This window comes from Chionomys nivalis, chromosome 1 (assembly GCF_950005125.1).
Source record: "Chionomys nivalis chromosome 1, mChiNiv1.1, whole genome shotgun sequence".
Taxonomy (NCBI): domain Eukaryota; kingdom Metazoa; phylum Chordata; class Mammalia; order Rodentia; family Cricetidae; genus Chionomys; species Chionomys nivalis.
In genome coordinates, this window is record NC_080086.1 from 185093441 (window position 1) to 185107595 (window position 14155).

The 14155-nt window shown below is 41.4% G+C and overlaps 1 protein-coding gene across 1 annotated transcript in view; it reads right to left on the minus strand.

Moving 5' to 3' along the window:
- The window catches only part of Met (MET proto-oncogene, receptor tyrosine kinase), a 110695-nt gene that overhangs the window by 80467 nt on the left and 16073 nt on the right, over window positions 1–14155 (minus strand). Inside the window, exon 2 of the mRNA XM_057768188.1 lies at window positions 6–1222. Coding sequence (XP_057624171.1) covers window positions 6–1208 — 1203 coding nt within the window. The 5' untranslated portion in view covers window positions 1209–1222. The remainder of the gene's footprint in view (window positions 1–5; window positions 1223–14155) is intronic.

Below are 14155 nucleotides of genomic sequence, written 5' to 3' on the forward strand. Positions count from 1 at the left end.
CTTACCCTGTTGAAACAGTGCTCATGGTTGGGTCCATAAAAATGCTGGAGACATCTCACATTGTTTTTGTTGACAATCTTGTTGAAGAATTCATTGACATATTTGATGGGGAACGCACAGACGGCCGATCGATTCATGGGTTCAGCAGAATCTGGCTTGCTTTGTGCGAACACGCCGTAGAGAATGTCATCATTCGGGCTGGCACCTATCTGCTTGGCAAGATTGGCCCCTGGCTTCCCGACATAGGCGGCTTGGAGGATGTTGAACACCTCCTCCCTTGTGGATCTCTTTCTTCTTTTCTCCGTGAGAATACACTCCAGAGGCATTTCCATGTAGGAGTGCAACCCCGAGTCTACAGAGCAGAACCTGATTATCCTCGTGTGAAAAGTCTGAGCGTCTAGGGTTTCCTTTTGGACAGTCAGAAAGTAAATAAAATGTTTGCTTTCAAAGGCATGTATGTACTTTATGGGGTAGGACTCCCGGAATTCAGGTAAGACATCAATATAGGACTGATCTGTCAAAAACTTAAAACCATCCTGGGTTTCCTTCAGCCGTCTCACTGATATCGAATGCAATGAACGATCAGGAAGGTAGGTAGAGTTGATCGTATTCCCCACGAAGAAATTGATGAACCTGTCCTTTTCAGACAGGAGGACTTTGGCTCCCAGGGCACTCACTACGCAGTCAGGACACTGACCTGACTCTTCATCCACATCTGGAGAGAACATGCAGTGAACCTCGGACTGTATGTCAGCCGGGTTGTCAGGAGGCAGGACATGCCGCTGGCAGGTACCTCTGCTGACGCTGCCACAGCTGATGAGCTGATCGTCATAGTACGTGTCAACGAGCAAAGCCATGTTGACGTTGTCTTTCCAGATGCCTCCTGAGGAATTGGCTCTGCTGCCACAGTCCTGACATGGAAAACAATCTGGGTGTTCCAACACGGGCCCCGTCTGGTACCGCGATACCTTCTGAAGGTCTTGGTCATTTAGAACGTAAATGTAGTTTGTGGCTCCGAGGTAAATATGGTGCCCGTGCAGAACGACATTCTGGATGGGGGTTTCTGAGGTGAAATTGGGAAGCTGATACTTCATGTTCATGTTCATCCCGGACTTCACGAGGGCCTCCTTGCACTCCCCATGGCTCCTCTGCACCAAGGTCAACAGCAGCACCAGAATGGTAGGTGATAGCACGGTGGGAGCCTTCATTGTGAGAAGCGGATCTGCCAAGACACGTTCAAGCAAGAGCTGCTTAGTCGTCATTAGAAACAAAGAAGAAAAATGGAAGCCCTGTTCCAGCTTCGCTGGCAGAAATAACATTTCCTCATTGGAATTTTTACATAGAATGAAAACAAAAACCGCTAGCTAGCTTCTCATAGAGATGCATTGTAGGACTGGACATGACTCCACATAGTTTAATTTTAGAAGTCATGCCACGAGCGAGTAGTTTTCAAGGGCCATTATGGGATGCGAACAATGTTCTGTGTTGAGGCCCATGTGGCAACCGAGAGCCGTTCAGCAGCTGAATAAGGAACGCAGCGCATTCTTTCTTAACCCCTTGCTGGTTGCTTAATGTGGTTTCATATCTGTGGCTAATGACTAGGTTGACACTTAAACTTTCTTGGTTAGTCAAGGAAAGGAACTGTGGTTCAGATTCATTTATTCTAGAAATCACAGGAGGCGTTGTTTCCTCGGGAGCATGTAGAATTACTAGGCTAAATTTAGCTTCCTTGTGGAAGAAACCAATCATAAATCCTAGAAGCAAGCGGTCACATGCTGTTTATAGGATTTTGTGTGTGCGGAAAAGGTATGGGTATAATTGGCTATGGCTAACCTATTGTTTCAGACAGACAAATACTTGATGCAAGATCACTAGGAACAGCTGACTGAAATGTGTGAAGTCAAATTTAATCTTCAGAACTAAAGTTTTAGAACTATTTCCCAGCGGAAAAAACAACCATATTGTTCATTATCAAGTCAAAAAAAGCTCTTTAGTCCCAAGAACATTATTTCACCATTCCTTGGTATACACATGGACCAGTGTTTCTCCCAGGAAGCATGACTGGCTTGTTATTCAGGCTAAAGATGTGCAAACTCTGCTAATAATAGCTAAGGGCAGTGGTAGGCTATTGTTTTGCAAAGAGAGTACTTAGGATGAAAGCAACTAATTACCTAACACTTGTGTTTTCTGACAGGACTGAAGGGGGTTTAAAACCACATTTGGCATTACAAAGTCTAACCTTGGATCTATGAAACTACATCCAATATCACCAGGCAACTAATATGTGATTGGCTCTGTATTTACACTAAGGAAAATGGAAAATGGGACATGGTTCCTGCCTTTCAGTGCACCTAAAAACCTGGCTAATAATTAACACAGAGAGACTGATGACTAAACTACCTGTCATTACAGCACAACCCCCAAGCTACAAGCATCAAGAAAAGAAGAGATGGCTTCTGTATGGGATCATAATATGAGACGTAGCACACACTCCTTATGTTAGGAGGTCCATTAGGAGGACAGCCTCTGTCTGACTCATTCATTATTGTATTCCAAGAAATGGATGCTGGGGAGCCTGGAACACAGCTGGCATTCCACAAATATATACTGAACCTATGTGTAAATAAAAGATAAGCAGCAGGTTCAGAAACAAGAACCTGGGTCCTAACGTTTTGACTTTGGTTCTAGTAAGTTTCTAAAAATTGAGAGCTTTAAAGAGATGGTTGACCAGTAACTATGGTGGCCTAGAAAGAAGCAAAGGAGGGTAATCAGCAAGATGGTGGCCCCAGGAACAGAAGGAGGCAGTGAGAGGCACCATTCAGTAAGTAAGATTTGCCACCTGGCTGGGCACAAGAAAGGGGAGGTGGAGATGATAGGGAGTTATCTGGGCCGAGGCAGAATGAGCTACACAGCAGGCAGCAATAGGAAGCTGGCTGAGAGATATGGTTTTGAAGCCTGCTAAGTATAATTAAGTGATGGGAACCGAGTAAAGGTTCTACTGTAGGAATGCCTGGAAGGGCTCACATCATTTATCAGGAAGCAGATGCTTGGAATACGTGACGAATGGAATTTCTGAGCAGACGGAACATCTACGCCAAGGAACAGAGGTGAATAATGAAAGCTTCAGAGGAAAGCTGCCCTTATAGATGAGAGCATGACTGGCTTAGGGGAGACACATCTGCTTCCGGTGACACAGCAGTAGCCGGCGGAATGAGGAAGAAATGCAAATTCAAAACTCGGGGTACTTGGTACTTCATTTAGCACAAGAGAATATGCATAGGTATAGGCATAGAAGTGAGAGTTCAGACCTAGGTTGGTGTGCTTGTGGTAGGACTAGAAGGAAAAGAGGTGGCCAGTGAATTATATCGGGGCAAAGACCTACATGAAAAGAACTGAGCAGAGTCAAGAAGGCATTGAGGCATCAGGAGCCAGCACTGTTTCAGTGTTGCGGAGGCCAGGCAAGGGTCGCAAGAAGACCATAGTCTATATATCGGTATAGTTGTTGACCTTCAAAAGAGTGGTCTCAATAGATTTAACAGTAGTTTTCAATACTGTTAAGGTGTAAGGGAATATGTGTTTTGAGGAAGGAGATTATTCATTTAAGCAAGAACTAGCAGAAGGCAACAGCAGTTGCTTGGAGTTCATTGTTAAATTAGAAAGATGTATGCTTATTTGCAAGACTTTCACCTCTACTAACACTGATTTGGTACCTACGAAGACTCAGTGCCCTTCTCTGGAAAGCTCATGGTTCCTTGGTAGAGGCAACGAGTGTGAGTAGAAAGGAAACCAGACAACAAATGAGGCTAGAATCAGTCCTCAAGGGGAGAGTGAATGAAGATTCCTCACAACCAGTTTTGTGCAAAGCAGAGACTCAGTGGAGAGCACATGGCATGGGCAGGACAGTGGCAAGTACTAGACTCTGAGAAGGGGTGTGTGTGTGTGACAGGCACAAGTGAGAGACAAAGCTGGTGATGCAATATTCCAAAGAGGTATTTCTAAGATTCCCGGAACATAAGAGAGGTCATGTTCTCCGATACAACCAGAGAGGAGAAGTCACATGACAGTACAGGAACAGCGAGAGGTTCAGAACATGATACCTCTGTGTTCTAAAAGTAAATCAGAGTGCACGGACATGTGCTTCAAGAATGGATAGAGAGGAGGGACTAGGGACTTCAGCTGGATGAAGAGCCTGTAAATGTAGATCAGTAAGAAATTAACAAAAGAACAGCTCTAAGGGTTCCTTTGAGCCCCAGCGCTCCTTTAAGGTAAGATACAATCAACATTCTCTGACAACCTCTTCACATTCAGGAAAGAGAAGAAACCTGGTGTAGACAGTTAAAAAAAAACACTTGTCTTTGGGGTTCACATGAAGGGAGCTGGTTGAGGATACAGGCTTTGAGGTGATGTGCAGCAAAGCCAGAGTATCACTGATGTACCAGAGAGCAAAGCAAAGCTTCAATAAGATAAATGACTGGGAGAGGTATAAGCCACAGAATCATAAAAGCAACAATAACATGCATTGTGTGCTTACCACGTGCGGGGCATTCTGTTAAACCGTCTCATTTCTCTTCAGAAACATCCTGTGAAGAAGGAAGTATGGTTAGCCTCCTCCTCTGGATGAGCATGTCTGTCAGGAGTCACCCAGTGTGACACCCAATTCCACGCCTAGCAGAGAGAGGCCACCCTCGGATGCTTCCTCAACACTGAAGCAGCGTCCAGAACAGAGGGGTCAGAGTGGAGCAGGAGTTTATCAGCATCATGTTTCCGACCCCGGCCCTTCCCTGTCTAGCCATGTGACTTAAGGCCATCCATCTACCTCTGTGGCCACTGTCCACTACCCTCATGTGATTGTTCTTAAGTATCAACAAGAGGGGAGATTTTGAGGATATATGACCATTTTAAAGTATATGTAGAAAGACTAGGAATTGAACTTACTATTTAACATATCCTTCTCAGTTGTTTTGAAATATACTAGAACATTTTGGGGGCCAATGAAAGGAAGAAGAATGAATGAATAGAAAGGATTAGGGATAAATTGTCTCACCAGTCCAGAGTATATTATATGAAACTTTAAATGTTTTCTCAACATGACATATATCAGTATGTCTTCCAAGAATGGGAAGACTGTTTATGTATTTTCTCCAAAAAGTATAATGTGAGGGAAATAAATGAATGCATTTTTCCAAAAGGAAGTTTAAACAACATTAGAATTCATTTGCATCCAAGTTGATGCCCATTAAAGCAGCACTGAGTGTGCCTGGCTTCTAATTTTTCTCTTGTAAAAGAAACTTCAAAATGATCTTTATTTTATTTTATACAATCTGAGGGATTACTTAATGTTTTAGAAATAAGAATCGTGTTCTAAGGTTGATACATATGTCACTCACTCTGCTACTGCTGAACTAGCGAGAACTCAGCAAATGTACAAGGAAGCTTTTCGTTATCTCACTGGATGGGACAGCAAAGCAAAAGAAAGCCAGAAGAGAAGGATGTAATTAATCATTGAATATATTCCATTTTCTTAACTATCCAGTTAAGTAAGACTAGTCTCTGTATGTTGATGAGACCAGAGTGCCAAGTGCAGACTCTGGTGCCAAAAGTACAACCACATACTCTGGCCAGGTGCATTGTGGGACTCAGCCCACTTGTGAGGATGGCTCTGTGAATTTGATGATAGATGCAGGTTAGCGCAGTGCCTAGCCCCCGATAGGTCAACGATTGTCCTATATTATCACTGTTTGTTCAAAGTCCCAGAAAACATAGATGGGCATCTATAATGTGCAAGATACCAAGAAGAGGGCTGATGATTCAAAGATGATTAAATTACTTTCCAATTGTCAGGGGGAACAGAAACTAGAAGGGGAGGCAGGCAATCACACAATAGTTTTTAAACTCAAGGCAAGAAGTTCAAAGAAGAGAAACGTAGCCTGGCTATGGAGTAAAATGGGCGTGGCGATCAATTATCTTTTCCTCCTTAGGAATTCATAATTTTGAGAAGCAGAACCCAGCTAGAGTTGTGGCAACAAAGCTAAGCTATATGACCCAAAACAAGTCACTCAGTTTCTTCCGCTTCAGCAGCTTCCTAATTTGTCAAATGAATTTTGAGTAGTAGCATGCTAGGGTCCCCTGCTACTGGCTTAGGACACCTATTTTGTGTGTCTCTTCTCAGTTTCTATTTCAGTGACCTTATCTTGACAACCAAAATCAGCATGATGAGAATGCTACATCATAGGAATTGGCAAATACCCCAAACTAGAGCTCTGTCCTCCCACATAGGGAAGGTTATTAAATATTTATTGACATTCCTGAACTCAACTACTGAACTCCAAAGTATGTTCTGAGTGTAACAATTTTGATCTCAGAGACATTTTTGCTACAATCACCTGTCATGCCGGTGCCACCAACTTGCATATATTACTCTTGCTTCCTCGCTCTGTGCCAGACCTGGCTATGCCTGAAATTGTAGTGTTTATAATGGTAGTGACTCCAGACACGCTCACTTCCCATCTATTTTTGTCTTGACACATTTATTCCCGTGATGTCTCTGAATGAGACTTTCAACACAGAATGTCTTTTCACCACTTCTGCCCCATTTTTTCTTTTGAAATACTGCTAGTCATTTCACTTTTTTTTTAATTAGATGGAACATATAAAGATGATTCAAACAGACTGACTAATTCATTCTCCTGAGGTCTGGCACACAGCAGATGGCACTGAATCACCTATAAAGCATTCGTTAGATCTTTGCCGTTGGTAGCAAGGATACTCTCACTAAACAAGCATTTCCTGTAAATGAGCACCTCAGTGCCATCTTGATCATAAACCTGGGGCATTTATGAGTCCTTACATTAGAGACAGCCTGTTAACTATGAGTGTAGACTCCACCCAACCTCCCAAGTTGCCATTCAACTTTTCTCTGCCACTTCTGGGCTTCGAGTTTTCTCATGAAAATACCTTGCATTGGTCATGTCATCCCTCCCAAACCTAGCAATGGGGTGGGTTCTCAGGCTTTTGTTAAGTAGCATCTGTGCCATTCAGCCACTGTACCAGCAAGAAAAGCATAATGTTGTCCTCAAAGATTGATTCCTCGGGGACAATCACAGCAGGCACAATGAGACACTTCTTAAAGAGGAAGACTTTGTAAACTTTGGCACAATTAACTTTGCTTTAGGAACTGATTCTTCTCAAAAGTCCCAGTGATGTAGAGCTATGTTGAAAACACTTTCCAGTTTGTGAGATACACTCAGTTATACCATCTTTTCTTGTTGTAATCATAAGGTAAATATTATTCTCATTTTGTTTCAGATGACATATATGTTTAAATAGAATAAAATGTTAGTTAAATGCACACACACACAAAAAACAAGGTCTCAAAAAAACCTCAAGTTCTCCTTAGTATTTCTAATTTTTAAAATATATGATGCTTATTTGAAATGTTTCTCTTTAGTTGCATTTCTAGGGCGAAGACTTCATTCAGAAGATGCAGGAACACTTATTTGCACCTGCTTAGCACCCATTATTTCTTCCCCGGAAGCTCTTTTGAGAACTCTCTCTACCCTGTCTACTGAGACTGCCTATCAATCATATTGCCCAAGTCTCACTGCAGGGAGAGTATGCACACCAGACTGGCTTTTTGAGGAACTCTACTCCTCTGAGCCAGTGCTCAGTCAGGGTGCACATGTGACCAAAGCAAGGACAACCATATGGATGCTGGCAGAGAATGGCTCATGTTCAGAGATTCTAGACATACAGATGATACCACCTGCGGCTTTCTGAGGGCCATCTTTGCTACCATGTGGGCCAAGCCAGCCAGAGTTGAAGTTGATGCTGTGGGCAGAAGAGCTCAGACTTGGAGAGAGGGAGGTTCTCACTGTCATTTGGCAATCTGAATCCTGCCATAGTTTAAGCTTATAGAAGCCAACAAAATTGCTTCCTTCCTTCTTCCTTTTTGTCAGCCATTTCATAATGATTCCTTTACTCCATGCAAACCACAAGCAAATAATATCCAGGAAAAAATATGAACTTGTGAGTTCATAACACAGGTCAAACGCAAAAAAAAAAAATCCAACTTTACAGGAAATTGAAAAGATCAGACATGCTCAGTATGGTACATAAAATATTCAAATAAAGTAGAACAAAATAGTTTCTTTTTGTTTTTCAACAATTACTTGTAAATATTTCACTTGACACCTGGGAATATATTCATTAACTGAGATTCTTGAGGTGGTTTACTGTTTTATTTCTTTCTCCTATTGAATATTTCTGAAGTCAATTATAACATTTAGCATGAACTCAAGATGAAAATAATGTACCTAAGTGGTGAGTTAAAATAAAAATTTATAAAAGATTTCAACAATATATTTGAGTGTAAAAGGGAATTTATAATTCTGGAAAATGGCTGAGATGCCATATTGAGGAAGCTAAACCAAAAAACCAGTCACTGCCACATATAAGGGGACTTGAAAGAATGATATTCTAAGGAAAATTCTTAGATCTCTCTAAATTACACCCTTTCCATTAACTTTAAAAGCAGGAAAGGTAGGACTATACCTTTAAGATGGTCCCGCAGGTAAAGTACTTGACATGCGGGCATATGATGACCCTAGGGGAGTCCATGGAACTCTCTCATGAAGTGAGAGGTAACGTGCATGAGCCTCTACTGCAGGACAGGAGGTGGAACCTGGAGACTATTCTGAAGTGGGATACACAGCGATGAACAACAGAGACCCTCTTCAAAGAAGAGCGAAGATTAGCATCAATTCCAGGGTTGGTTGCCAACCTCTGTGTGATCATCATGCATGAGCCTGCTTCACCAGATAAGAAAAGGTAGGACCATAATAATCAAGTCACTGCAACAAGATTCCAATAAGAAGTTTCCGACGACATTTCTAGTGCTGGATTTGTAAAGAGCCACAGTACACAGTGTTACACAATATGGAACAGATCTTTGAGAGCATTCGTTACATGATGAACAGACGTCTGGATACTGAGAACTTGTGTTGACTTGAAGACAATGGGATAAACTCTATACCTTAAGCCTGTAGCCTGAATTAAAACATAAATGAAAGCACAGGACTGTTAAGAAAGCAAAGTTTACCTGTGAGTTCAAGGTCAACCTGATCTACAATAATTAGTTCCAGGACAGGCTCCCAAAGTACAGAGAAATCCTATCTCAACAAACAAACCAACATACAAAAAACAAAACAAACAAAAAACAAAAGAGAAAGAAAAAAAGAAAGCAAAATTTACAATTATTTTTCTGGATTTTTTCTCTATGCCTCCATATTAATCATGGTCTACATAATAATAAAGACAATATACCACATCAAAATCTTTTTCAATGCAGTTAGATTCTTCCTCCCCCCACCCCACCTACCCTTTTCTTTCCTCCCTTCTCCTCTCCCTTTTACTTTTCATCTTCTCCACACAAGAGGTCAAACCCAAGGCCTTTATCATGCTAGGCAACTGATCTACCAGAGAGCTACATCCCAAGTCCAAGAGCCTCTCACAGCTCTTACAACAGAGATTTCCAACGGTGTGATGAAGGGACAGAAGGAAGCATCCAGATTCTTCAGCCCATCTAACTGCTCTTTTGTATGACCATATTTAAATAATCCAGAATTCCCACAAGACAGTCTTCTTTTTAACATATACAGATTAATTGGTTCCATAGTACCTTTCTGGCACTCTAATACCACATAGAACTTTCTGGAAAAGAGGCGGGATGTGGTGGAGGGAGTGGGAGGAGGCTTAGGCCATAGGTTGATATGGATGTGCTTTACCCCTTCATAGAGACTGGCCCTAGGGTCAGACTCTTGTTTCTACCTTGTGGGCTGGCCATGAAGGTCTTAACTTATGGGATACACTGGCATTCATTTATGCAGCACACGCTGACATTGAATAAATGCAATACCCCTGCTTATTATCCTGAACCATGCGTTAGCCAGTTCAGCTTGCTCTCCACAGAAATGAGGAAGTTGGCCAGTGCTCTGGGAAAGAGCACTCCGAACACCTGCCTAGTGTTTCATTCCTTTATTTCTCTCTACACTTTAAATAGAGCTATTTGTTATTTCCCCACCCTTGGCCATCTTGTGGTTTTCCTCTAACTCACTTTCAAGTTCTTGAAACCCTTAAAGTTCTTACAAGACAGAGGCCACAGTAAGGGTCAAACAGGAACCATTAGTTTAAAGAGTAAGCCCATATCCCCACAGAGATTTAGGAAGTGAAGGTGTAGGAGACCCAGTTAACTTTGAATCTCAAATACAAGGTTCTTTTTTTAGTGTAAGTATGTTCCAGGAATGCATTCAAATGACAATCCTAGTCGTAAGCGGAAAGAGAAAAATAAGGGAGGGACCACCTTCTGGAAAAAACAGAACTTGGAATGAATAGACTTGGATGGAATCTATTTATCTTGGGAGTCAAACTAGTTTCTGTCTTGTGCTTGCCTGTTTTCTTATTTTCCTTATTTCCTCCTTATTTATTTATTTATATTGGGATTTGAACCAAATGCCTTAGTAGGCAAGTGCTCTACTATGTAGCTACACCCCTAGCACTTTATTTGCTAAAACAGTCTTGCTGAACTTTCTCTGTGGTCCAGGCATACCTTAAATTTAGGATCTTTCTATTCCAGCTTCCTTAGTAGTGAGGAGTAAGGCATACACCACCGGGCTTGATTCAATGTTTTTTATGATTTGTTTCCCAAACACACACACACACACACACACACACACATCTATCATCTATCTATCTATCTGTCTATCTATCTATCTATCTATCTATCTATCTATCTATCTATCTATCTATCTATCATCTATCTATATCTATCTATCATCTCTATCTATCTATCTATCTATCTATCTATCTATCTATCTATCTATCTATCTATCTATCTAATTTGCAAACTGTGCAAAATTTCTTATTTTTATTTTGGTTTTGTTCTTGTTATATATCTAAAACATTGTTTTAAATGTGATTTGTAGGGCAACTGAGTTCATCAAGTGATTTTAAATACATATGAAGGTGTAACTGTCAAAGGGCATAAACATTTTTTTCTAGAAAAAGTTATAATGAAGATAGCAACTTGCACATTACATGAAATTTCATAAAAGATCTAGATCTACATATTTATTAAAGATTCAGATACAGATGGCTATAGAAGAACATGCTAAACTTAGAACTACAATAATGTACATGTGTTAGGATGAATGGACTAGGGGAGGCTCTAAGCACTTGCTTGGCATCACACAAACGTTTCTTTAAAGACATATAGTGCTTTTGTTCTCGTTCTTATGTGGTTATCTCAGTCTTTCTCCTGATCATCATATTAGAAGTTGAATATGACAGACATTTAGCCTAACAAAAAGCGAATTGTGCATTTTCCACATTCAATATATGATTAAGATCTTTGTTCAAGCCTGATACGGCAAGAGTAAAGATTAAGAGAACAGAATGCATTCCAGCCTCAAGATTTTTGTCTCATAAATTCATAAACTGTTAGCAAACATCTTTGTTCTTTTAAGAATGGCTGAAAACATCGAACTGGGAAAAAAGAATAAATGGACATTTGTTTTACTATTGTGCATGTTGCAAAAATAAAATACCATTCAAGAGCATTCATTGAACTGTCAGAGTCCTGATTGATAGACAGGCATTTACCCCATTAATAAATGGTAGCTCATACAAGAACATTTTGCTATCCTTGGAAATGGGGAGGTTGAACTTCCCCATTGTTAAGACCATACTAAAAGGCTTGAAATCAGAAGCAGATTTTTATTCAGCCTAATAGATGAATGAATGGGAGTTTGTGTAGACTCTCTACCAGATTTTGTTCAATTAAGCCAGGAACACTGAATAAAATGAATTCACAGATTACATCTTTCTACAAGCAAATTAAAATAAACCAAGCTTAGCAACCCTTTCCTGCTCCATTCATCCGCAGAGTTTGGAAAGCACGAACCTGACGGGGCAGTCAGAACGGGAGCCGAGAGGGAGACACATCCAGAGGAAAGGAAGCTGCTACATTGCTCACTGGTGAATCAGACATCCCCTCCTGTCTGCGGGTGGAGGTGGAAAATGTCCTGGGCACAAGGCATGTTCTGGTTCCAAATGGGGGATCCGTGCTCAGGAGTGGGTTAATCCATTTCTTTCCTCTCTCCCTTTCCTCCCTTCATTATCTTTGCAATGAGACAAGGTCTTGTACGTTGTTCAGGCTGGTCTCAAAGGGTCTTCTTTTTGTCTCTGCTTCCTAGTGCTAGGGTTAAAGGCAGGTTACACTACTGACTGGTCCATTTCCTCTGGGTTGGCACAAGGCAAAAATTAAACAGCTGCTCAGGGAAACAGGCAGTGAGTAGGTCCATTTTTATCACGGTGGCTGTGCCTTAAGGAAAGAAACCACTATCTAGCAAGAAAGGGGACACAAGGTGTCACACCGGGTGGACATTTCTTTCTAGGACTCTTTTCACTTGGTCCTCAACTCCGTTTGGCTCACGTCTGAGAACCTCTAGGAAGCTGACACTAGCAAACCACCTCTGAAACTGAATGAGTGATGTCTCTCTTTTGAAGCTGAATTATAACAAAATTTCTTCACTAGGCAAAGTAGAACTTGCGGTACTACTGTGAATGAATGGAATTACCAGACTTGGCTATTATTTTCTACAGGTGAGGATTTTCATGGGTGAAAATAGTGCAATTATGTTGGAAGAAAAATCAAAAGCATACAAACATGTTGTGATCAATATATCATCAGAACATAAAGAACTAAGCACATTTTCTACAAAATAAAAATTAAATACTTTTAAGCGAACAGAGAATGGCAAGCGAGTCAAACCCTATGAAAATAGAACAGGGAAGAACGGTAAGTATAGGACCCCATTTCTACCATTTAGTAAACACCCTGGATGCTTGAAAAAAAATCAATAAACCTAAAGGTTAGGACAACATAAAAACAACTGTGCTCAGCATTGCATTTATATAACTGATCAATTGAAGAGAAAACAGCTCAGGACTGTGTGTGCGTGTGTGTGTGCATGTGTGTGTGCACTCACACAGGCTCCTGCTTCTGTGTAAGATGTATGTTTGAGGAAGAGGAAGTGTAAGAAGAGGGAATGGTCTTTTTATTTTATTATTTATTTATTTATTTTGGATTTTCGAGACAGGGTTTCTCCGTAGCTTTTGGTTCCTGTCCTCGAACTAGCTTTTTTTTTTTTTTGGTTTTTCGAGACAGGGTTTCTCTGTAGCTTTGGAGCCTGTCCTGGAACCCCCTTTGTAGACAAGGCTGGCCTCGAACTCACAGAGATCCTCCTGCCTCTGCCTCCCAAGTGCTGGGATTAAAGGCGTGGGCCACCACCGCCCTGCGGGAATGGTCTTTTTAAATGACCCTTTTCACTTAAAGAATCACTACCCCGAGGCCTAGGTGCCTATTCCCCACCTACTCCTAGCAGTGCTGTCATGGGGGAACACAAAGAGAAGGGATGCTAAAGACATCCCAGAAAACAGGGATGGCTTAAGCTAGGTCTTAGGACAGCTAAGCTAGATGCAGACACTTTGAGGACAAGGTACATAGCTTTTCTAAATACAGTTGTAGAGAGGCTGGGTGGGAGGGTCTCATATGGTTAAAACCATCAAATCACATTCACAGAAAGCCTTGTGCATTCTGTTGAAGGCTCTGCATTCTATGTGTTGTTGGGAGCCAATGGATATGGAAGTTAGTAGATACATCCCACCATGGGGTGAGCAGACAGAAGTGGGAAGGAGACAAAGGCTGTAAAACAGTGCAGAGGGTCATTCAACCGTCTAGGCACAGTGTTGTGGGATATTTGTACACTGTGTGAAGATGTATTTGCTGTGATTGGTGTAATAAAAAGTTGAACGACCAATAGCTAGGCAGGAGGGAGGGAAGAAGGGAGGGAGGGAGGGAGGGAGAGAGAGAGAGAGAGAGAGAGGAAGAAGAAGGAGGAGGAAGAGGAAGAAGAAGAAGGAGTAGGAGGAGAAAGAGGAAGAAGAAGAAGAAGAAGAAGAAGAAGAAGAAGAAGAAGAAGAAGAAGAAGAAGAAGAAGAAGAAGAAGAAGTCTGGAGAGAGACACTGAGCTGAGACACTAGGAGACAGGAAGGAAACAGGATGGGCGGTACATGACAGAACATAGACTATTAAAAATAG